This window comes from Corvus kubaryi, unplaced genomic scaffold (assembly GCF_017639235.1).
Source record: "Corvus kubaryi isolate FWS band 111438036 unplaced genomic scaffold, C.kubaryi_AGA036_p1.0 37385, whole genome shotgun sequence".
In the NCBI taxonomy this organism is placed as follows: domain Eukaryota; kingdom Metazoa; phylum Chordata; class Aves; order Passeriformes; family Corvidae; genus Corvus; species Corvus kubaryi.
The window spans coordinates 17,179,070-17,205,007 of NW_024581127.1; the positions used below are offsets into that span (position 1 = coordinate 17,179,070).

The window sequence follows — 25,938 nt, forward strand, 5'->3', positions numbered from 1 at the left end:
GAGGCAAAAAAGATAAATAATTACAGGAGCTGATGAAACACCTTGAGAACATTGTCAGAACTCTGCTATCCTTCTAGATTCATTTGTCCCCCGGCAGAGCAGAAGAGAGTTCAGAAAACAATCCTTCAGGGCTTTTTTAATCAGAGTTCATAACTTCACTGTCCTGAAATAGCTCAGTGCTGGTATCTCAAAATATGCTTGCTCAACCTGCCAGAAGGCATAATGCACACGAAAATCTCCCTGACCCAGCACTGGGCAGGCCTCTATATTTATTTGGGTTTTTGACACTCCTGAAACTTCTTTTGGTGGTGCTGCCAGTTTTTTTGTGGGACTTCTGAATAGCAACCTCCATATCTTCAAATATTGTAGCTTAAGACACAGAAGACTTTTCTTCACACTTTCACATGCTTTTGGTATGCATTAATATACTGAAATGAGTGAGAATTACATTACCAAAAATTAAAAACACCAGAAGATTGGTCAAAAGACTTTTGCTTGTGTAAGGTAAATCTAGGATTGGGCAGGTGAGGTGGGGGGGGGAGCATGTTACCTATTTGTCTGCCAAAATCAGACATGTCCAGTTACATTTCAGGACTTCCCTACACCATGAACAGAGTGTTCAGCTTTTTTCTTTTCAAAAATCAAAGGCTGAAAGCACAGTTGTATGGTCACACTGCTCACTAGAGCTGAGCCCATGAAGAAAACCACCCCAGAACACTTCCTGACCTGCTGCTGCTGCTGTGTGCACAGGTGGCCAGAGGTAAGACTTGGTTCTTAAATCTCCTGCAGACTTAAGTTACCCTGCCCAGCACTGGAACAGTGGAGATGCACTCACAGAGTTCAGTGGCATCTCAACTAAGAGACAACTCCCCAGCTGATCTGGCTCTGTGACAGACAGCTGCCAGACCATTTCCAGGCAGTTTAAACAAGACCAGGATGGGCTCAAGAGACAGAGCAAGACTCAAGATGTAATTCCTGAAATATTTATAGAGTCCTGACTATGGGGTTGGCTGATGGTGTGAATATACCTGAGGACAGGAATCAGCTGTAGTGCACAGTATGCTGGGTGAGTTGAGGGTCCTAGAAAGACACTTCCTGTCCCTTCTAGCAAAAATGTACCATGGTATCAAGTCATGCAGGGTGAGACACCAGGACACTGTTTGTGTGTCTGTTGGTGCAACAAGCTCTATTCTAGCAGAATTACTGTGCACACAATCAGAAAACTCCTTAAATAAAAGCATAAGCATGAACAGATTGAGCTTCAAAAGTAAGTTCAAGCCACCTTTGAACAGTTTTTAAGCAACTGTAAGTTCAAACCACAAGTTTGTAATGGGTCACACTGCAGCAGGCTCTTCTCCTGCCCTTTGCAGTGGGAGGAATTCAAACATACTCCAGCACTAAAAAGAGTTGCTCTGACATCCCAAAGGGGTTAGTTTTACTCTTAGGATACCAAGCCCTGGCTGCATAATGTACAGATTTTTAATTTTTGCACTTGGTCAGCAATCAGAGAGAATGTTGTTGAATCCATCTAGAGATCAAAGAGCTCTCCTCACATACACTATTGTGCGAGACAAAATCCTGTAATTAATTCATGCGAGGTGCTATTTGAAACCACCATAATCTCACCCAAAGGCTGATTGTTGTACAAAGGCTTTGTGATGCTTTTTTTTCCTGCAGAAAGGCTGGATGGGGGATGGTGGGGGCGGGGGTGGAGCAAGAAATAATTTCCTGTACATACCTTGTAGCTTTAGGATCCCAAATGACAATGTCAGCATCAGAGCCCACAGCAATTCTCCCCTTCTTTGGGTAAAGGTTAAAGATCTTTGCTGCATTTGTGCTGGTAACAGCTACAAATCTGTTTTCATCCATTTTTCCACTGTGCTGCAAAAGAGTATGCAAAAGAAAACTCATTACTTTTTTAAACAAGGAATGAAAACAATGCTCTTCTTGTTGAAAAAGCTAGGGTGAGTGACATCACATCAATTTTTTTAAATGTCATACTGAAGAGTTTAGAAGTAAAAATAACTACTTGTCTCAGATGCCCATAATCAATGTACTTTCACTAAATACAGTAACTTTATCTTACTTTATCCCACAGCAAAGAGAAAAAAAAGGACAACTTTAAACCAAACACCCTGTGGATCCAGTCTCAAGTCAAATGAAATCAACTGTTTTAGCTGGCTTTAAATCTGCAGTCCTGCTCAGCGATTTCCTCAGGAAACATAACATCTCTCAAGTATCTAGGTTTTGGAAAGTGGTGAGACAGTATTAAGGAGAGTCTCAAAGGTGGTAACAGCAAGGCAAGGCACAATGTGTAGTATAGGAAAACTGATTTGCAAATTTCTTTAGCAATAACACAGAGTAGAGTAGTGCTCAGTAAATGTTGAAATCAAGTAGTATAAAAAACAGATTTGCTGATGTGACACTTCAGCAAAATTGCAAATAACAATGGATATACTTGTGTCTTGTGACTGTACACTGCTGTGTAATTTAATCCAGCTTCCATGACTGTTGTTTGTTTGGAAAGCCAGCTACGCTGGCTGTAATATTGTGCATAGGTCAGTCTAGGAATCAGAATGTCATAAAAACATGTTTATGGAGGTCTGTGAGCAGTCATCTGAGAAGAAAAATATAATGAAAATGGTGGACACTGCTCTTCTAAGTAATGGCATGTGGGAAGGGAGGGAAGCTGTTCAGACAAACTCACACAGCTATGTAATACTTTACAAGTGAAAAAAGGGAGGATATTATCAATTGAACTTTTTAAAAATTGTCTTGCCCAACAGGATGCACTGTTCAAAAGCAGCACTGATGAGCACATTCATGTCTCAGTTTCATACAAACCACAAGCTAGATTTCAGTTTACACCATAAAAAAATCTCACTAGAGCTATGCCACAGGTGAGTATAGACACAAGTGCGTGTGTTTTGTGCATACCAACTGGAGCTGAATCCCAGATACAGATAAACGAGACATCATGAACCACATTCTTACCAAGTGTGTGAGTAGGTAATTATACTGTGACAAATGAATATGCTTCACAGTGCATTATCAGCATGACTTCATTATTGCAAGAAAACTTAATATTAAATAGAAGTAGATCTTCCAGAACATAACAGTTTTGCACAAGCCAGAGCGATCATAACACCCAGTATGCAGCAGATTCCTCAAGAGATTTCCTTACCTTCCCCCTCATCAGGCATTATCTGAGAAGCACTAACCATTCTTGTGTTGATAGTGAGAATCTGAAGTCAGTGGGATGTGAAGGTGCCCATTTCATGTTATCACATGGCTAAGTGACACATTAGAGAAGCATATCTTAAAACATAAATTAGAAGTTGACAGGCACACCAGTGCAGAAACACCTCCAATGGCTAAGTTTGAGAGAGATCAGAGAGGAAAAAATACACAGCTGATAGAGTTGAAACTGTAGGCACCTCTTCCCTTTTACTTTCATTTCATGAATTGAAAAATATGCTTCAAGGAAATGTACTTGCAGTACCACTGAAACAATAGCAATTCCTTACTGCTTAACAATAAAAATGATTCTTTAGGGAAATATTTTAAGCACCAAGAATCTTCTTCCATCTTCCAGGACCATAAAGTGAGAGCTAATAAGGACTGTTAGGGTTTTCAATTGAATAAGTTATCCTATGATAAACACACTTGATGAAACTGAAGAGTTAATAACTGCTGAGAGATTATGTTTTATTGGAGAAATCAATTACCTCTATGTCTGGACATTTTGATATACTTACAACGCCTTTTTCCCATATGACTGACATCCTGTCTTCCACACCATTCACTCCATTAGGGATTTTTGTGAAGTCGTCTTTGCCCAGAGCTTTCTGGCATATGTCAAAGGTGCAATTGTCAGTCCCTGTCACAGATAGGTCACCACTGCAGAGAAACAAAGTTCATTATGAGTCAGAGTATGTACCAGACAGCACCACATAGGAAAACCTGTTGTAAGGCTGCATAGACCAAGTCATCCATCCTTCAAGATAAAAACTGATATGCCCTGCCAGCCTACCTTCAGTTCCATCCTCCAAGACTGGCTCCACAGTAACAGCCAGTTGCCCTATGAAGCAGTTCCCTCTTCAGAAACCCCTAAGAAGAAAAAAGCCCCAACACTGACACTTTTGCTCTGGATATATCAAAGGTGTCCCACAAATGGAGGACTGTCTTCTTTGCCCAGAGCAAGCAGCTTGGTTTCATCCTCACTTCAGGCAGTTTTAGTCTGTGTCACTCCATATGAACTCTGAAATTACCACGGCTCTGCACAACAGTTAGCCAGTGTTTAGGCATACCTGTACAGGCTCTTTGGTCAAATTCAACCCTTTTGTGGAGTTAACATTTATTGGTCATAAAATACCAGCAAACCACACATCTTGTAATGTAAACTGCAGGTATCTGAAAGATACTTCTTTTTCCACTTCGTTCTGAAGTAGACATTATGAAGTGGACAACTTACATGTACCTTCAGACGTTAGCAGACTTAATTTTTCATGCAACATTTGAATTTCAAGTGAAAAAGGCAGCTGACAACAAACCCCAGAAAATCTAGCTATGACCTCACATTTTACACATTTCCCACTGATTTACAGCCTTACTCTCTTCCTGGTCATGTTACAATTTTTCCTGTGGTATGAGCAAGGCAAGACATATTGAATAAAATTAAGTGTGGACAGAAGGCCATAAGGGTTCAGAGAAATAAAATATGAAAACAGAAATATTTTTCATCTGTTATTTCGGTTTCTCCTTTCTGATAATGTAACATTCTGTACTTAGAAAATCTCCAGAGCATCAGCCTGCTGTTATGTACTCCTGACAAAATTTGCTATGCATTTGGATATCAGCTGCTACTGTTTGTTCATCTGCTTACTTGGCCAGTAAGTTCATGAGGAAACCAGGAGTAGATGGATCTGGTCTCAGTGGGGGTCCCATCACATATGCTGCAGCATGAGCCCAGTCTTTATTCCAGTAGTTGGTGCCATCGGTGCCAAGACTTGCAGCAATAGGTTCCCCATAAACCACCTTTCCTGAAAAATGTAAAGCAAAGGTATCATCATCAAACATAAAAATGTGTAACTTGTATTTTCTCTGTTGAGGATATTTTTGGTGGCAATGAATTTAACTTTTAATGAGTGTTTCAAATTAAACACCAACATATGGAAGGACATAATAAACTAAGCTATAACACAGCATCTTTGTTCTGAATATTCTGCTAGTGATTTTCCAATATATTTCCTCTTAAGAACATTGCTTGGGCAAGTTTTTTAATTAAATTGTTAACAGATTTACTATAATGGGTTTTACACATTGTTTACTAGGAATGTGATTGAGATTTCAAAAGGAATGCAGTCCTCAGTTGAATTAATTATGTTTAAGATTCATATACTTGGTAGCACCTTTTCAGTGCTCTGAAATTACTGATTGCATAACAGTGTAAGTTAATATATACAGCATACAGACTTTGCAAGGTGCTACTTTTAATTGTCAGGCTATAATTGTGCCAGGAAGAACAATATGGCAGGAGACATAAACTAAGAAGTATAGAAATATTTCCCAAATCAAAAACTATAAATAATTCAATTTTAAAAGTTATCTCCTGATTTTTAATCTTTTATTCTTTGCTGCACACGATCCTGTTTTCCTCAGAAGAGGACACCAGCCCAGACTAAATGCTAGCCTTTAAACAGAACTAACATATTTTAACTACTTTTTCCTCCTGGGAAACGTGGGTTTGAAACTCATCAGAACAAAATGTTTGACTCCCTGAGCGAGTGGTCCAGACACTCTGCAGTTCTGCAGCTGGCAGGTGCTGATGCCTCCAACTGCAGTGGTCACTAAAGAACCAGAATGAGCTGGGACCTCCCATACCCACTCAGAGGCTGCTTGGTGCGGGTTAAAGGAAGTCTCTGCTGGGTCCCAGCAAGAGCCTTCTCCCTCCCCTGATCCCTACAGGCAGTGGGTATTTTGCTATGGATGCTGGATTTCACTCCAGGCATAATTTTTATTAGAACTATCACTGCATTGCCCCAGCAAGGCCACAGCTGGTAATTGCTTGGTGATACAAGACTGTGACCTTTCTCTTTCTGTGTGTAAGTCATACAGTCATACTACCTGCTGGAAAACAACAAAGCAAACCATTGCAGATTTCTCTCTGTACATTAGACTGCTACTTCTGTGAGCTGCTGGATTGTAACTCCTGCACTAGCATAGATAGCTACTGAGGAGCTCAATTATTTTCAAAATACATTTCCCATTGCACTAGTGCCATTCCTGAAATTTTTGGTGCTAGATTTGCAAAAAGGCCTCACACAATATTATTTCTACATGGTAATCAAGGTCTGCTCTGGTGTCACTGTATTGTGTATTTATTCTGAGTACTTGGAATATTAGTACAACTTCGTCCTCAGCCTAAAGACTCCCTGTTAGCATTACTGATTTCCTACGACCACCTCAGCATGCTCTGACATGCTGAATGTGCTTGTCTCAGACTGATGCCTCGTCTTGGAGCATTCTAAGATCTCACTCCCACTTATCTACGTATGTTATAGATTAATACTTGCGCTCAGAGGGAGAGCACCATTTTTTAGACTTGAAAACATGACTTTGGTAGTTATTTACTGGTTTTTGCACCTAGTTTTCAGAACTTAAAAGCACTGACTATGAGGCCATGCATGGAAGTGATATGACCACTCACTGATGAGGAGATTTGAGCAGATATGGGTTTTCTTAATTCAGAGCTGAATGATGAAACCTAAGAAGAGAGATGGATGAAACCAGGACAGCTGGATGAAACCTAATTCACCTTAGTTCAGGGTCTTCCCTGACTCCTGCAGGAGCTCTTGGTCTTCCCTGGGCAACCCCAAACACTGTATTTGAGGGTAGGCTGCCACCAATCTAGATGTATGTAGAGAAGGTCTGGTGTATATAACCAATCTGTCATATTTACCTATCAGTCTTTTGACAGATTTTCCATGATCAAACTCACCAGAAAGGGGTGGGAGAGGGAAGTGTGGTTTGTGTCTCTCCTACTGCATGTAAACAAGCTAAAGAAGCTTTCATCCAAAATAAACCTGAACTATGAATAATTAAGACATAGCTACAAATTATTATCAGGACAAGACTGAATTTTTAGCTTAATAAATAATTTAGAGAATAACAAGAAAATAGTTTTCTCATCTCAGCTTCACAACATGAAAATGAAAAGAAGTTTCCAAGCTCCCAGTTGGATATGCTGAACTGATTCTAACTCATGTACCGTAGCTGATGACAGTGTTTCTGCAGAGTTTCAGATTACTATCTCCCTTTGTTCCCATGAGTGGGGAGGAATAGAAGCTGTTCTGTCAAGTGATTTTGAGTCTGAACACTGCAGTTTCAACAGACTACCTCTGGACAGTTCTGCTGAATGTGCAATTTCTTACATTTCATTTGGGCCATGACTAGCCAGACTGAAGGATACAATAATATCAAGATTCTGCTTTAATCCCAATAAAAAGGAAATTCTGCACTGAGGCTCTTTTAGCTTGACTGGCAACAAGGAAATTCTGCATTAAGTTTCTTCTAGCTTGATTGGCTTCTGCCTATAGGCATAAAAGTGAAGTAATGCAGTGATAAATCATGTCTTTCAAATTGTTAACTTTTCCAGAATTTAATAAAAAAAAGGAACCAGCAAGTATTCTGTTGTTTGGTCTTCCTGACACCTCTGAGCAGCTGGTAAATAGCTGTGTATTTGGTGACTTTTTATCAGATGCCCAAACTGGCTAGCAAGAGCTATTTTTAATAGATTACTTTATTTAAAAAAAAGAGCATTCAATTGCAATTTTTTTTACCAGCTACCAGAACTCAAAAAGAGTTACAACACTGGTAAACACCAACTAACGTTTACAGGCTTGAAAAACTGGTCCATATGTTCTTATTCTAGTAGAAGTTTAGAAGCACTTAAGATAAAGTCATATGGGGCAAAGATACTCACAAGCTATGCTCTGAAAGGAGCAGAAGTGCAAGGCAGGGTTTACTGAATCAGGGGTAGCATTGCATCCATTAGGCTATACACAGTCCAGACCTGAGCTGTCCTGCATGAGACAGCTAAAAAGTTGACATTTTTAGTTGCACTCCTGTGCTCAGAATCAGCTTGAGAGTTTGTATACCCTCAGCAATGGACAGGTCTTTCCTCTCACTAAGAGGAGACATAACCTGTGACTGATGGTAGGAACCAACCCTGTAAGTCTAAGTAAGCTTCTTAGAATCTGGCCAAGTACATGTTTTTGTATGCACTTTTTTTTAAAAAAGAAGAAGCATTTTTAAAAATTGACTTTTTCAGTAAGATTTTGCTCTCCAGGTCTCCACTAGAAAGTCCCATTTTCCTGGCTGTAGCAGCACATTAACTGAGGAAAGGGACATAATCTTTAATCATCACACTGGATGATCTTTAAGGTCCCTTCCAACCCAAACCATTTATGATTCTATGGTCTCCAGCTTTAGCACACTTAAATTGAAAGAATTTTTTAGGGGGAAACAGTATAAATCATCTACCCCTAAATCACATTATATTAGCCTTGCTCTCTCCACAAGTATTTCTGGTGGCAGGAATGGGTGACAAGGCCACATTAATTTTCCCCAGTAAGCTCACATCAGGTAATCCTAATAGGGAGAAGGAGCTGCACTGCCTAACACCAGAGCTTTACAGCCTTGTAGTCTCACTGGAGGGAAGATTTTACACAATAGCAGGAAGAGAATCCCTTCTGTCTTCCCACTTAAAGGAATGAGAGTTTCATGCACACAAATGTATCAGACTTTCCTTCTGTAGAAGAATACAGTTCCTCTACCTATTCTCTCAAGATTCAAGGTCATGTTTTACACAGGGATGAAGAAACAGCCCACTGAGAAAAGACAGTTCTCACAAAGATTCTTTGACCCTCTCAGTGGAGAACTGAAAAAACATTGCTTTTGGCAAACAGGCTGGTAGGACCCTCCAAAAAGAACAGGATGAGGGCAGGAGTTAGCCTGTCCCTCTCCAACATGGTCACAATGTGGAATTTTGGATTCCCTGTTGAATATTCAGTAGCTATTACTGATGTACATGAAAAAAACATGCTGCTATAATCTGGAGGTTTCCTTCTTTGAATGGTGTTGCTGTAGGTCAGAGCTCTGGCATGGAAGAGAGAAGGAAAGACTTTCTCTCATCTGATTCTCTTAAAGTTTGCTTAATCTAGAATAAGAACTGCTATTCCTTTACAGTGTGTATGACTGATTTTAACCTTTAAGGTCTGAGCCATAGCTCATTGAAGACAACAGAATTATGCCTACTGTCTTGAGCAAGTTATATCAGGCCTTTAGCCTCCAGTATTAGCTCTCATCTTGTATAGCTAAATGAGGGACAAGGAAGAATTGGGCTCTGACTTACATTTTTGACTAGGAAAATCACCATCCCATAGAATTTGAGAAGCAATGCTTCAGTTCTGGTATCACACTCTCAACCAGAAAATAGATTTCACTCACTGAAGATCAGTTTTTCCCCTTCTGAGGTCAGTGATGGAATTGGAAGGGATATCAGTCTTTCTCTGACATGGGCAGGGATGAATATGCACACAATTTTTATTTCTTGCTAAGTGCTTGGAAAGGAACATAAAAAATTTCACAATTGTGAATAGCAGGAAGCTAGCATCAAGACATGGAGAAATTATCTTGAAAAGATGAATAAACTGTATTAGAGTGAATATTTCAAATGCTTGAGAGGCTCCCAATATTTAAGAGTTTACACAACTTTCATATTAGAGTGGTTTTTAACCTGTCCGAGTTGAATGTCTTTCATTGAAATATTTGAGTTCCATTTATGTCATTCATACAATACTTTGAGAATTTTTTTTTTGCCTGGAACTCCTTGCTTTCTATTACCACTCTTAACTGAAAAATGGAAAATAACATCTACTGAAACCAACAATGACAAATTTCCAATTACCAAAATTTATACAGATCAGTCTCATTAAAAACTACAATTCTTGTAACTACATTTGTGGTACTCTAGTTATCTTTTGAAATTTCTTAATCAATTTTAGATTTCTATTTTCTAAACAGTACATTTTTATGCAGCTAGATATAAAGTATGAAGATATATGTTGCTGTGCACAAAGGCAAACACTGATGAATCTGACTGCATCAGCCCAGGAAGATATAAAATACAATTTGCACCACAATGTACATAAATTGTCCCAATTCTTTCTTTGCACATACTGGAAAAGCATACATTTATCCTCAGTAATCAAACTGGCACTGCAGACTGTTCTTACAAAACACGCCTAACCAATGTTTTATAATATTTACTGTCAGCATAAAATTCTTTACTGGAACAGTGTATTATAAAACACTGTTTTAGGTCTTTTATGTTCACAGCCGGTGTTTCATCTTTAATCTGGGTATTTCAACTGTTGTTACAGCTTCTTGTAGGTAATGTTCACATGACGCCTGTGAAGTGTACAAACAAACGTGCACTGATGGATATAACCCACATTCCCAGCAGCACTGGCATCTAGTGGAGGAATCCAGTATAGCACAGTATAAAAAGATGTGCTATTAAAATATATTCTGGTAAACTCTTTTATAAACTTGAATTCCTGCTAATATTTACTAGAAGTCATGGTCATACATATTGTGCATAAACATATCCATCTATATTAGCACAATGACATCACCCTGCTCTGATTTATCACAATCTCACACTCTACGTTTTAATATTAATAATCTATGCCCCCTGTGTAGGCATTATCTAAAGACAAGAAATAGGGAAACTGAGGTCTGTATGAAATTCATATCAAGTCAGGTGAAAACAAGCTGTAAACACAAAAGATGTAAAAACATAATAAAAAAGATGTAAAAAGATAATGAGGACAGATAGTTTTAGGTCCTCCAAAACATGGGCTTCTGTCCTGCTGCTTCCACCTTGATAATGTCTCCTCATGGTGCTGGTGTTCCATGTGCTGCTCTGAATGGACTTAGAGATGAGGAGATAAAACATCCTGAATACCTACAGCCTTCAGACTGCTTCTAGTCTGCCCAAGAGATGGTCAGGAAGGTCAGGCCCCCTTGGCTGACCAGAATTATTCATGAACACTGCAGTGCAAACCTGAGCAACCCTGCACTGGTGGGAATCAAAGCTTTCAGACACTATCATCTTCACCATGACTTTTAAGTGCCCAGTGAATAGGAGTCATGGTCACATCATGGCACTGTCTGTAAAAATTTGGTGTGGTCTCTAATGTAGAATTTCTCATCAAGATATCTGGTAAAGTCTTGCAGACTAACTCAAGGGAGGAGAATAGTAGAGCATTTATTGTCTTGAACTGGTCACATCGTCTTTAATGCAATAATGCTGTCTTGGCCATCACTTTGACTTTGGAGGTACAGTACAAAGAGAAAAAAAGTTTGCTCTGGGGAGAAGGGAAAGTCTCAATTCTGGTTGCTGTTCTTCCATACTGCTCCCCTTGGGCCCCAACAACATACACACACACACACACACACACACACAGTTTAGACATCCCACTCCAAGAAATTCTGAGGCTTATGACACACATGACAAGTAGGACACTAATGCTGTGTTTGGTTTTCCAGGACCCTTCCCCCAATGCCATTGTCCAAGCATAAAAGAACTAGAACTTTTACCTTCTCTTCGTGCATTACTGATCACCTTTGCTGAAGATCTACTCATTACATGGACTACATAAAGGGGGCAGTTCACAGCATTTGCTATGGTAATCGCTCTTTGTGTAGCTTCAGCTTCCACTTCTTCAGGACGACATAGCTCATGACCCTCAGGGCCAGTTATTCCCATTGCCAACATCTTCTTTGCACCCTGAAGACCACACAAAAGCATGTAAGAGTCAGTTAAAGTGTAGCCATGGTGTCGTGAACATCCTGTCAGTCAAATGGATTCTGAACCAGCTGTTGCAGCCAGTTCAAGGAAAAAAATAACTAGACAGTTATGATTTTTTTTTCAAAAAGAAGTTATTGTAGTTTTATCTGAAATCCAATATATCTCTCAATAAATTCAGGTCTCAGAATACCTAATTAAATTCAGAGAACACACTCCACTGGCTTGCAGGATTAAATCATTGCTCTTGAAAACCCTACCCCTCTCACAATATGTATGCTTAAATATCAAGGCCAGTGACGTCCAGTGATGCTACTAACCCTCATTGGAAAGAAAAAAAAAGGAAAAATCCTTATGAAGCACAAAGATGCATATCCAGAGCCTCTGAAAACTCCGCGGTTTTAAGAGGCAAAAGGTTTTGTCTCTACTCTGTTCAGAAACTTAAGATGTGCAGATTTGAGATTATTTAGCAATGAATTAATTTCCGTTATGGGACCTGGGGCACAGTGAAAATGCTGTTGACTGGAACAGTTGAAGAAACTATTCCATTATAGCCACTCAAGTTATCACTGGTGTTGAGTACAATCAGTGTAGTTACAGTCTCAGTGCCTCAGAACTCTCAGTGCCTCCACACAGCACTAAGGTGGCAGTAGCAAGTGTGCAGTGAGGCTAATTATGCATAGAGGGATGTTGAGATTTTTGTGCCCAGTCAGTGAAGCTTTCTTCATACCTCTGGATTTGCTCCTGTTACATGAGCTATGTTTGGACAGCCCTATGGTTAGGACCATCTGTATTCCTGACTTTCATGGACAAAATGTCAAATGTGCACCTGTGCAATTAGTTCCCCGTTCTCCGCATGGACTTGAGCAACTGCTCCAAGTTCCTTACAGCAGGAAAAGGCTTCATACAGCTCCTCATCATTGACCATGTATATGTCTTTATAGGCCATAAACATCTTGAAGGAGTTGACACCTTTGTTTTGAACAAGACTTTCCATTTCTTTCTTCACCTGAGAAATACAGCAATTACACTTTACATTTTAATAACTTGGTATAAAGAAATCGTAAATATAAAGGGTGAGCCTCTACTCACCCATCAAACATATGTTCAGTACAGATCTGCCAAATCACATATTTAAAGACTGACTTAGACTATTCTTCTAATATCAAATTGATTCTCAAAGTATATAAAAGAGTAGCACTGCAGTGCAAATATTGGAAGCACAAGCTAATTGTAGGAAGGGAATGCTTTTTACAAAAGGTAATGAGGCAGAATTTTATTTCAAATAAACCTCCTGATGTTGAAAACACCCATTCTAATATTACAGTCAATGTTCCCAACTCAAGACAACATGGATATTTGTGCAAAACTATTGTTCAAAATTGGATTGCAATAGGCTGCAGCTTCTGGTAAACAACATGGTGACAGGAAAGATTTCATCTTTTAGAGCTTGGTCCTGACTCTAAACAATACACACAGCCTTTTGAAACATCTTGTTGTCAAACAAAACAGCTCCAAAATGCTAAGTGTGAGCCTGTGGTTTTTGTTTTTTTTTTTTTTTTTTTGGGCATGCACTGCTTGATAGGATTCCCCACTTCTACTAGAGCCTATGAAGCCCAGCAAAACATTACATCCCAAAGAAAGACACATATTTTAGTCTGAAGGCTTCTTTCACAACTGGTTAGCTAGAAACGTATATTGCATAACTTTGGCTCTCCCTTCCCAGTCAAATGATGGTGACAGTAATTGACATGTAGCTGTAATGCTATTACAATTTCCATGAGATTAATTCCTTTCAAAAAGTAAAATAATATTTTTCATCTTCTCTCTAATAATCTGGTTGGATCTGCCCACGAAGGGTAAGATTTATAAAAAACTCAGAAATTTATCCAGAGGAGGGATGGGAGCACATCTTGAGTGGGAGTTGTCAAATAAATACCTGACAAAAGGCCCTGCTCTGGCACAATTATAGAGACATGTCATTTATCCTCTTCTTCACTATTTACTACAATTAACAGAAGGCATTGTAAAGAATGCATACTTTTAATTAATACTTTAAATCCTGAGGAGATGAGAGCTAATCAGATGGGCATGAAGTATCAGTCTTCTTCACCCAGGCCTTTCACAGCTAACAAAACGCCTGACCTTTCCATTTCTTTTAATCTTGGCCTTTAAAAACAGTTAGATTCTTAATATAAACTAGAACATTTCATTGATTTACACCTCCCTAGTTTTATTTGGTTTGCAGTACAATTCCACTATTGTCTGCTAAGCCTGTTTCAAATGCACATTACTCAAACTTCATTGGAGAATTTATGTCATGTCTTTGCCTTAAGTTAGAAGTTGTGGTCAGTCTATTTTGGCACTCAGTACACAGAATACCAAATACTCTGTTTGCAGAGTGAAGGCTTTGGTGCATATACTTTAGAATTTAAAAATTAGAAGAAGTACTCATATACAAAATAGGAAATTTATTTCACATATCTGTGTACTGATGCATAGTTCTCAGAGAATCCAAAGTCGTCTTGTAAAACATGGGTCACATTCAGATAGATATCAAGCACCTGAAAAAATATTTTATTCATTTAAGCTTTCAGGCTATCAGCAACATTCACTCAGCAAAGATGATTTTCCCATATGTAAATTCAAAAAAGGTTTTTTAGATTATTTCCCATTCGATGTACTATTGACTCCAGTCCTGCTTTACTTCAAAGGGGTATTACTGCAGTCACCCAGGAAAAGATGTTTTCCTTTACAAATGAAGTCAAGTACCATATTTTTCATGTATACCCTTATTAAAAAAAAAAAAAACACAACAAAACCACCAAAGCTCAGAAGGAGCATAAAATATTAAGTATTCAAGTAACAAAAGACAAAATTATTGTAAACACCACTTTCCCCCTCTGACCTGCCTGGTCTTGGTCTTGCACAAGCACTACCTCTAACTTTGTGCAGTATTATCCAGAGTTATAGGCTATCTGCAGACTTGCTTTATTTTTTCAATACATGTAGTCTCAGAAGGGTAGGGGCTATTTCAAATGTTGTTTTTAATCACAAAAACACTAACCAGCAATATTTAGCATGTGAAGACTAATTCAAAGCAGGTGTGGTACCAGTTTATGGAATTGAAAACCAGCTCTGTTGTCTACCTTGTTGCTCCACCATGTAACTGCCACGTGCAATGAATAATCACAGCAGACTTTAGGGTCTGCCCGGCTTTTCCATGTATCAAAAGCTTCAGTAAGAGAACAACCTTTCTGAGGGATGGCAAAGTCGATGATCATAGTGGTTCCTCCTGCTATAGCAGCCTGAAAAGAAGAAAGTTATTATTTAGCAACCAGGAAGAATGCAAATTTCCTCCCACCCTCTCTAACTCCCCTACAACAATTAATCTGGATACACTGAAAAGCCAAAAGCCACTGAGGAGTATCCCTGAGTAAAGTCCAGACTCGCAAAATTATTGTGGAAATTAATTTCATCTGCTTTGAGAAAAATGTTCTCAAAAATGTATTCAGGAGAATCCAAGTAAAATTTCAGGCTGAAGGAGAAGCTTTCGCACGTGTACAAAAACTTATCAAAGACTTGGAGATGTGTCTGTAGCCTTCATGCATCAGTGAGTTTCCTCAAGTGTGTGGAATCAGTGAGAAAGAAGAGCACTAGAAGAGCACAGTCCACTTGAGACGTGCTTCCTCAGAGTCTATGTAGCAGAAAAAACAAGCCTGAGTGACAGGCAAATAATTAAGGGACAAATACACAACAACAACAAAAAACCACATTGAGTTTGAAAATACAGTATGAAAATTCCCAAACCCTTGTCTAACACCAAAAGATTTTAAAGGTGTTTGAAAGTGTATTTTTATTAGTAACGGGGTATCATTTAGTAAAACTGTATAGAGAGCTTTAAATAGAATGAGAAATTTACATCCTCTACATAAACATTGTCAAGTAGATAAATAAACTACAACCTTACTTTATAGATGTATGGTGATCAAAAATTGCTTTTTAACCAATAATTTTCTCTCTTCTTTATGAAAATTGAATTATTACTTTGTTTTCCTTTGGAGGGGAAAAACATCTCTCAGATGCCAGATCCTTGACTAAAAGAAATTGATCCAATACAGAAATTCCTTTGTTGAAATGGTTGCTGTCTTCCAGATTAGCAAAAAAAAATCCTCTCTATTGCTCTCAACAATGTCCCTTTGCAAAGCAGGTACAACTAATTCAGATCAAAATATGCATGATTCAAATTCACAGGATCACAGAACGACAGAATTAACTAGGTTAATTTTTTGAGATCAAGTCCAGCCTATGACCTAACACCACCTTACCAACTATACCATGGCACTAAGTGACCATGGTTTAGTTGGTGAGGTAAAAAAGACCTCCAGTCTTTTTTTAAACATCTCTAGGGACAGTGACTCCACCACCTCCCTGGGCAGCCCATTCCAATGCCCAATCACTCTTTCTGTGAAGAATTTTTTTCTAATGTCCAGCCTAAACTTCCCCATGTGCAGCTTAAGACTGTGTCGTCTTGTCCTGTCGCTGGTTGCCTGGGAGAAGAGCCTGACCCCCACCTGGCTACATAATCCTTGCAGGGAGTTCTGAGAGTGACAAGGTCTCCCCTGAGCCTCCTCCAGGCTGAACCACCCCAGCTCTCTCAGCCGCTCCTCATAGGGCTTGTGTTCCAGACCCTTGAACAGCCTTGTTGCCCTCCTCTGGATGTGCTTGAACATCTCAACATCCTTCCTGGATGGAGGGGCCCAGGACTGGACACAGCACTCGAGGTGTGGCCTCACCAGTGCCCAGTACAGAGGGACAATCACTGCCCTGGTCCTGCCAGCCACACTATTGCTGATACAGGTGAGGATGTTATTGGCCCTCTTGGCCACCTGGGCACACACTGGCTGATGTTCAGTCGGTTGTCGACCAATACCCCCAGGTCCCTTTCTACCTGGGCACTGTCCAGCCACTCTGTCCCCAGCCTGTAGCGCTCCAGGGGGTTGTTGCAGCCAAAGTGCAGGAACCAGCACTTGAACTTGTTAAACCTTCTACTGTTGGACTCAGCCCATCTATCCAGCCTGTCCCAGTCCCTCATGCTATATTACTCTTCCTTTTTCTAATGAAAAATCATTCTCTTCCTTCCTTCTGTTCACTTAGAAATCAGAAGAAAATTTGTAAATATGTAATATTTACAAATATTACATATTTTGTAAAATATTTGTAAATATTTTGCAAAAAGAGAAGTTTGGAGATCTGTAAATCTCTGATGAATTGAGCAAAATATTTTCTCCAGGAAAAGTTCCACCAAATATTTTTCAACAAGACTGATTGACTTATTTGTTAAACAGGATTTAAAGAAAATATATAGACTTCCAAAAAAAAAAAAAAAAAAAAAGTCGTGGGTTCCATAACTCCACTCAAACTCTCTTTTTATCCCCTACAACTTTTTCTCCCCTCAACTTGTAAAGAGAAGTGCCTTTAGGTATTCAACTGAATGGGTAAATCTTAGCTAATCATTGTAGCATATTTCGCAATAGTTGGAATACAACTCTGTCTCCCTGAATTTCTTGCCAAAATATTTGCCAGGTGATGACCTTCAGTGAATAGGTCTGAACACTCTCCACACTTTGACTTGGTTTAAGAATATCCCCAATATCTAACTTTTGACCTATCTGATCTCTAAGCTGGATCTAGAATCTTCTTGTAGGCTCTGAAGTGACTATCTGGACATCCTATTTTGTGTATGCAGCCTCTGCTTTGCAGCTTCCCTGTCCTATAAGTACCTCGGAGTTACTCAGAAAACCTTAAAAACTTATTTTCTGCTTTTCAGTAAACCCAGTTCTGCTGTGAGAGGAACTGGGTGTAACGGTCTCTGTGAAGGTGCTGGCTAGCAGACAAGCCAAGTCACAGGGCAATGTGATCCTTTCTGTGAACAAAGGATTTCAATCTGCCCAACAAAGCTCTTAGAAAAATACCTTGAAAATTTTGGGTATGGAAGCTGTATGGAGATGATACATTATACCATTAATATGAGTAACTGATACACTATTCATATGCAGGGAATATAATGAGATCAGCTAAAAAGCTGAAAGAAATCCCTACTCTGAGTGTAAAACTGGGAGAAATTAGGTACTTTCAGAAAGTGTGTTTAAGTGGACTTTCATTGAGAGACAGAGTAAGCACCAAAGCAAATGACAGAAGAAAAACCTGCATTCCTTCATGCTAACCGAGGAGAAAGATCAGATTATCACAAAAGTGCTCAAATGGCACTGGAGAATTAAACTGTTGCTTTAGTTAACCTTTGCTCAGAAAAGTATGAAGCTTGATGCAGGTACCAATGCAGGTTATAGTCTGCATGCTGACAGCCAGGGTAAATGCCTGCCCCGCTTGACCCCCACAGTCACAATAGTTTCTGAAGGAACCCAAATAGGTTCTGAAGGAACCAAACTGGTTGAGGGTGGACCTCTGAGTACCCCAACTGCTTTGTGACAATGTCCCAATCAAAGGGACAGGAACAATCGCCCATGCTTGATTCACACTCTATTCTCTCTTTTAGAAGTAATACTGAATGAGCAGCAGACATCCCTCTCTGAGAAAGCCCAGATGCACACACAGATGTGAATATGTGCACCCACCTTGGTTCCAGTATAGAAGTCATCTTTTGACCTGCTACCCATGAAAGGGAACTCCATGTGTGTGTGAGTATCGATGCCCCCAGGGATCACCAGCTTGTTGGTCGCATCCAGCACAACAAGTCCAGTTGAGGGCTCCGGGTTTAGGTTTGGTCCCACCTGCTGCACCACTCCATCTTCCACATACACATCAGCCACCACAGAGAGGTCATCATTCACAACTTTTCCCCCTTTGATCAAAAGTCTCTGCCGAGCCTGCTTTTGGGGTGGCATGCCAGCAGGTAAGAGTGAGACCTCAGCTCAGAAATTGCTCTTGCCTGAGAGCACTTCACTGCCCCTTCCTCCCAGAGCAGCAGTTATCTCCAAATAGCCCTAAACACACACCACACCATGCTCTTTAAACAGACACTGGAGGAACTGCCCCCTCTGCCCGCGGCGGCTCCACCTCCCACCCCTGTCTGACCCAGTGACATGAATGGGAGCAGAGCACTGGCGTCAGGCCATTTTCCTCTGGACTCTGCCTGGATAAAGCAAACCAGGTTTTCAGGGGCCCTAGGGTGTTCTCATGGCACTCGTTCCAGCCTGCTCTGTGCACCCAGGGGTTTGCAACTTGCTGAGCTGCTTTGAAAATGTGGCCATTTTATCACCTGGTGATGCCCAAAAGCAAACCAAGCTCTTTGCAGCCGCATTTGAGGAAACTAAGGGTGACCTGAGCTCTCCACAGAAGAAGCCAGAGAGCCCAAGGGTAACCTGAACTTCCTGCAGCCATGTCTGGGGAGCCTGTGGGTCTGGCCTGTGCAGAGGGAAATGCACCCTTCTCAGTGGAGATGGTGGGGTCCACGCTGCTCCAAAGCTGTTTCTCAAATGATTTTGGACATACCACCCTCAGGATCCAAACACAGCTCCCCCCTGCCCCTGCAATGACACTACATGGACACCACTCTGGACTGAGGGGGAAGCCGGGGTGTGTGCCAACATCCATATGAAAATCCCATTTCAGCATCTGATGCCCTACTCCATCTGCCCCGTGGCCCTGCTGTGCCTGCCCGGCAGGCCCAGCCTGTGCTCCCCACAGCCCCACACCGCTGCCCACACAACCACTGCCGGCTCCAGCTGCAGCCCCAGGCTGTGCTGGCCCCTCAAATCTCCCTACCCCAGGGGGGCCCTTCCCGAGGGCCAGGGGAGAGTCAGGATCTTCTGTGGCGGCTTTCACACAAGGCTGCTGTGACCTTGGCAAAGATGTGGCCTGTGTGTTTCAGAATATAGACCTGGAAAAAGAGGTGGGAAAGTAAAATGAGGACAACTGGAAAATGAGCTAAAGGTTTGGAGCAGAAGGGGAAAGATCTGCTCTGTACTATCTCACAGGTACTAGTTTCTATGGAATTTTCCCACTTCTCTCCTGCCATAACCCTGGATTTGCATAGTCAGCAGTGACACCACTCAAGTGTGTCCCTGAATCTGCTGAGCACCTGCATCTTCATTCCCTCACCTCTTCCAGTTCAGTGGTGATGATTTAGCAAGATAGAACATTGTCTCTGAGGGCTGTGAGAGGGTGCACACACAGGGCACCAAAAAGCCATTTAGACAAAGGACACAAGACTGGAAAAAACTCACCTTCCCATCAGCATGTCACCTTTGTCCCTTCCCTCATGATGGGTAGGAGAGCGTTACCATACATTTGCCTTTCTATCTGCTCATCCCAAGGTATCTTGTCTTACACCTCACCTTTGTGCAGTGGGACAGAGACCCACTGGGATTCATAACATGACACAGCAACAGAACAGGTCAAAGCTCATTTGGGAAAGCAGTTTCACTTTGTATAAATGAAGTGACCTTTGTTACGTGAGGAGAGGGGTAGCAAGGTCAGAGGTTCTTTTGATCATGTGCAGTCATGTGGGGTGTAGCAGTGAAGTTCCTTTGCCCATCCCAATGGATATTTAATGATTTGATGTAGAACAGTGTCAACAGATTTTTCAGTATTTATTGGCAGAGACTTCACCCTGAAGTTTCAATACCACTTCAGTACCTCAACTGCCAACCTAAAATAGCCACTTTCTTGTAATTTCTCCCTGGCAGATGATTACTTAGTATTTTCTATGAAAGGAGTTTCTATGTGACAGACCTAGACAGTCATCTCTGAGTATGCTCTTGGGCTAATGGCAGTGGTAAACTGTTCATGCTCAAATCCTTCTGCCAAACTGGGCAGAGGGAGATCTGAGGCCAGATCAGCCACATTACAGCAGATTGTAGTGTACACTGGAATATCCAGTTCCCTTTTTGTGTGTGCTGCACAGGAAAGAGCTGATACAATTTTATACATAAATGCATGAAGAGTACACAGCTCAAAATCCTATTTATGTCTGTTTCTGAACAAGAACAGGCTTGAGCTCTGTTTCCCCTCCTCTGATTTCCTCCTGGCTAATTTAGACTTTATGGATCCTGTTCTTAAGTGCCTAAACCTTTCTATCTGTAACTTCATTCCCAGCTCAGAATTGCAGAGCTGCCCACAAACCAGCAACGTAACATCTTACAATGCTGTGCGTAGGAAAACTGAATTTACCCCACAGGTGGTTTTGAACACATTATTTAATGTATTGGTACATAACAAGATTCTGTCTAAGAAGCCCTTTTATTTAATCCATTTGGACCAAAAAGATAATCTCACATCAGTTGCATTTATGTACATTTGATAAATATTCAGTATTTCACAGCTCAGCTGTCCCTAGAAAAAATAGCTTGAAATATCACTGGTGGAACAGAAATAATACTTAAAATATCATGAGAAGACAACTGGCCCCATATTCTTAGTGATCGCTGATTATCTACTGCTTCTCCAACAGGGCTTCTGGCTCCTAATTGACTTTGTAGTATTTACTCACCCACAAAGCATTTTACTTTTTTGTTCTTCTCTTTGCACAGTTTAAAACAAATCTTTGCTCTGTAATCAATGTTTGACTCTGCACTGTTGTAGTGGTCTGGGCTGGAAGAGAGTTAAACTCTGTCATAGTACCTGGTATTGCTCTGTTTTGACTCTGTGCTGAAAACAGTGTTGGTAACAGAGGAAAGTTCTCATTATTGCTGAGCAGCATTTGCACTACGACAAGGGCTTTTCTGCAGCTCATATTGCCCCGCCAGTGAGGAGGCTGGGGGTGCACAAGAAGTTGGAAGGGGACACAGCCAGGACAGCCAATCCCAACTGACCACAGGGATACCCCAGGCCATATGGTATCATGCTCAGCATATAAAACTGGGGAAAGAGGAAGGAAGGGGAGGGACACCAGTGTAAATAGCATTTGTCTTCTCAAGTCACTGTTAGTGGATGGTGGAGCCCTGCTTTCCTGGAGATGGCAGAACATCTGCCTTCCCCTGGGAAGTGAGGAATGAATTCCTTTCCTTTTCTTTGCTTGCAAGTGCAGCTTTTGCTTTACCTATTAAACTGTCATTATCTCAAACTCATGAGTTTTCACACTATCACCCAGATAGATTGAGCAAGTGGCCGTGCGGTGATCAAATGTCGGCTGGGCTTAAACCACAACCCTGCAGAGAAATTTCATGTTAGAAGACTTTACTGATCCTAAAATGTTACATAGTAGCTCAATGATTTGACAGCCACTGGAGAAAGTCTTCCCAAACTCACAAATCTGAAGTTGAATCATATGTTAATACTTTTGTTGTGTCTAGCAAAGCAAATCCTCAAGAAATCTAAACATGGAGTGTCTTGTTTAGTGGAGCTACCAGAGAAGTACAATCGTAAGAATTTTCTCAGTAGCCTAATGATTAACTGATTCCATTTGAACAACCCTGAAGAAAACACAATCCACACCTATGATTTACCAAATGAAAATAATTTTGCAAATTCAGGAATAAGTTTGCAAGAAACAGAGGACTGAAGTTTGGAACATCCAGCAGACCTTGAGGATGTCTTCTAAAAGTCATTGTAATGCAGACATAATCAGTTTAAAGTCTTCTGAGACACACATATCCACTTCATCCTGGAACCTTTAACTGCTACCTCCCCACATAAAATACTATTAATTTTTAACTTCTCCTTTAATTATCACACCTTACTCTTATCCTCCCTTTGCTTCCATTTTCACATTCTTCCTGCCATACCCTAGTTCTGTAAAGCTCTTCTATTGTCACTCAGTCTTCAGCTTTTTCTTAACTCCAGGAGTCTTACTGGCATTAACCTCCAAATTAAAGTTGGTGAAGCTGAAATGTATCTCAAAATGCAGGAGTGGCAGACAAATAGGCTTTTGAACAAACAGAGTATTTTGTGAAGGAATCTAGAGATTGATAATGAGCAGTGGGAAGAAAGTTCAGCTAATTAAGATGTGCTATTAGTATTTATTTTTGACAACTTTCCTCCAAGGAAGAAAGACTGGATCGTGAACCACATTTGCAATATGAGAAAATGAATAAAAAGGATACCAACAACTTTCAGTAATGATGGATAAAGCACTAGGTGTTAGAGAATTGGTAAAAGGATGTGTCAATTTGAGGTGCACTCTGGATTTGCAGAAAGGAAAGAATGGTTATCTTTTCCCATATTCAGAAAGTCAGAAGGACTGAATACTCTTTTGTTTCTTTGCAACTCCTACAAAGAATCCATAATGTCTGTTCACCTGAGATTTACTTTCACACTCCTCTGCAGTGGGAATTTAATATTCATTCAATAAAACCAGATGGTCTAAACATAATTGCACCTGTAAAGTCTTCATAATTGTGAGACCAGTCAGGTGCCCTTGTCAAAACCTCACAAGTTTTCAGAAAAGTCTGGTGCTGACTACTTTTATGGGATGGATTTTCAGACACAAGTGTGAGGTTTCAAAATCTAATCTCTAATGCCTTCTTCAGTTGTAAAAGCTTTCCCAAACTAGCAAGCATGCCCTATGGTTTTCTATAATAAAACAGGGCTAAAAAACATTAAGAAAGAAGTTCAATCCTCTAGTTCCACATCACATGAACTATTATAAGTATGCTCTCCTAAGTACTGGGCTACATCCAAGATCCTAGTGCCAGTCTTTCCCCAGATCCATTAGCAGTGATGCAGCCCATTAGCACCCAGCCTTGGGTCCCACGTGTGTGACACAAAGGAAGGCAGCCAAAGGTGTGCATGTACTGAAAACCATCCTGCTTTTTAGAGCTACAATAATTAGTGACTCTTCTCTCATTTTCATAAGGCCAAGTGCCTCCTCCTCCTTGATCAACACAAATGGTGAACCACAGACAGTACAACCAGTAACGAAGAAAGAATTACCAGGAACCCAGCAGAGGAGCATCTAAGAAACCTTCACACTGTGCTCTTTGCTCTTTTCACTATTAATTGGCTCAATAAGGGTTTAATAAAATGCCAACTTTATAAATATGTGTGAGACAGTTCAACTCAGGCATTGAAATTCTAAGTCTCACAATGCTCTGGGAAAAAAAGACTTATCATACTTGTCAGTTATTTCCCAGTGGACAATCTCAGTCAAAGAAACTAGGTTCTTAGGTGGGATTTTTCCAGACTCCAAGAAGCACAACCACAAAAGCACAGAGAATAGCTATCTTTGGAAACTGTTTTTTTTACTAATGCATTATCTGGAAAAACACTGCAAAATATTAACTGTATTTTCTCCGACTCTCAAATGCAACATCTCTCTATTGAAGGAACACTAAGTCAGGACTGTAACTGCTGGCCAACAGAGTAGGTGAGAGAAAGCAAAACTGAACATCTCTGTTCCCTGCCATGCCACTGCAGAATTATGATGTCAGTTTATGACATTCCTCACTGTCCTGTATATTGCTCCTGTTTTTCCTCTGGCGCACCAGAACGTCTTCCTCCAACTGTGGCTGTCCAAGGTGGTTCTTAACTAACCACAGGAAAGATGACAGATTTAAACCAGTACATTTTACCAGTTGTTTTTCCTCAATTTTATACACCTGGAAAAGCAGATAAACCTATTTCTTCATTTCTGTTGGCATACCTTCAGATGCATGACTATTTCATTGCAAAGGTACAAATGCAATTCAACTAAACCTCTGTAACACCCCAAGTGAACAATGCTGTGATGAAATCTGAGATTTCTGCTCTAAATTCAGATACCTGTATGCTTATTTCAGGGATCATGTCCTTATTCCTCAAAACAAGTTTATTTCTTTGTCCTTTACATTTTGCCTAATAAACCCTTATTATTTGTTAGGAAGTCCACACTGAACCATAACTGATTCTTTCTTTTTCTTATACATTTCTGATTTGACATGTCCTACCCATTGTGACTTATTTTTGGGAAGGCCTCCTGCAACTGTTTGTCTGAGAAAAAAATCCTTTGTACAATGTAATACAATTATATTCCTTTAACGTTTCTAGTCTATTACAACTTTCCCATCATTCAAATTCAAAATTCAGAGACTCCTCTTTTTATCTGTTTTTTTTTGCTTCCTGTGTTTTCCACTAATTTCTTTCCTGCACAAGCATCATACAGGGTAACTGTAAACTGAAGAAAATCTCAATCTGAAAAACTTCACGTGCATTTGAGTATTTTCTTTGGTTCTTTGATAACAGGATGCCACTTGGTCACAGGGAGAAATTAATGCTAAAACCTAAACTCTTCTGCTAGATTTCAGTGTGCATGGAGAAATATCACTAATTTGTGGCTGGATATTCACAAAGATAAGCTAAATTGTGTTTATGGTAAATGCCCTTTTGTGGAGACCACTGAACCTATCAATGAAGGAATCACAGGGGCCCCCTGGAAGGATGAACCCTAGGGTTCTATTAGGTTAGGGTGAGAGAAAAGGGTCTCTCCCAAGAGGCTTTGTGTTAAATACGTCAATTATGTTGATATACCCCAGTTCTGTTTTCCTGGTTGGCCCGTTGGCCTCCCTGCCCCTTTTTACCCTATATGTCTTCCCTCCGGAAAGTTCTCCCTTCCCGGTTCTCCCATTGGCTTTTGTTCCCTTGCTCCACCCTCACTACTCCCTTACTGGCTCCCCTACCTTAACCCCGCTTATGCTCCACCTCTGTATTCCCCGACCATTGGGCCCTGGTGTTTTCTCTGCCCCCATCCGATCCCATATCTAAACCTTGGGCCCTCCATTGTTCCTTTGTCTTCGTCCCTGGACACCTTCAGCTGGGTGGTAATAAACTACCTTGTGGAACCTCACACGAAGACCCTTCCCTGCTCCTTGTTGTCGGCCTCTTTGTGGATTATAATGTATCTGGTGTGTGTGTATGAGTGTGTGAGAAGCGGCCTGCCGAGTGACTCCCTTTGTTGGAGGTGCTTCTGGAAGGTTGCGGCACCTTGCCATCTGCCCCAGCCGCAATACCTTTTCTCAAAATGTGATTAGGAATCACTGACACTGCTCAGAGCAACATCTCTTACCTCCTCCATCAGTGACGTGGGAAGTCTTGTCCATCCAAATTCTTAGATAATACTTCTGTTTAGT

The 25,938-nt window shown here is 40.6% G+C and overlaps 1 protein-coding gene across 2 annotated transcripts in view; it reads right to left on the reverse strand.

Annotated features, from left to right (window-relative positions):
- DPYS (dihydropyrimidinase) overlaps positions 1 to 25,938 on the reverse strand; it is a 38,681-nt gene that overhangs the window by 12,412 nt on the left and 331 nt on the right. The window contains exons 2-9 of one of the 2 annotated variants that reach the window (XM_042036283.1): positions 19,661 to 19,775; positions 18,511 to 18,879; positions 15,025 to 15,183; positions 12,705 to 12,884; positions 11,668 to 11,857; positions 4,886 to 5,042; positions 3,759 to 3,900; positions 1,739 to 1,881 (exon numbers count right to left, since the gene is read on the reverse strand). In XM_042036283.1, coding sequence (XP_041892217.1) covers positions 1,739 to 1,881; positions 3,759 to 3,900; positions 4,886 to 5,042; positions 11,668 to 11,857; positions 12,705 to 12,884; positions 15,025 to 15,183; positions 18,511 to 18,780 — 1,241 coding nt within the window. In that variant the 5' untranslated portion in view covers positions 18,781 to 18,879; positions 19,661 to 19,775. The remainder of the gene's footprint in view (positions 1 to 1,738; positions 1,882 to 3,758; positions 3,901 to 4,885; positions 5,043 to 11,667; positions 11,858 to 12,704; positions 12,885 to 15,024; positions 15,184 to 18,510; positions 18,880 to 19,660; positions 19,776 to 25,938) is intronic. The other variant, XM_042036284.1, reaches the window with a different exon arrangement.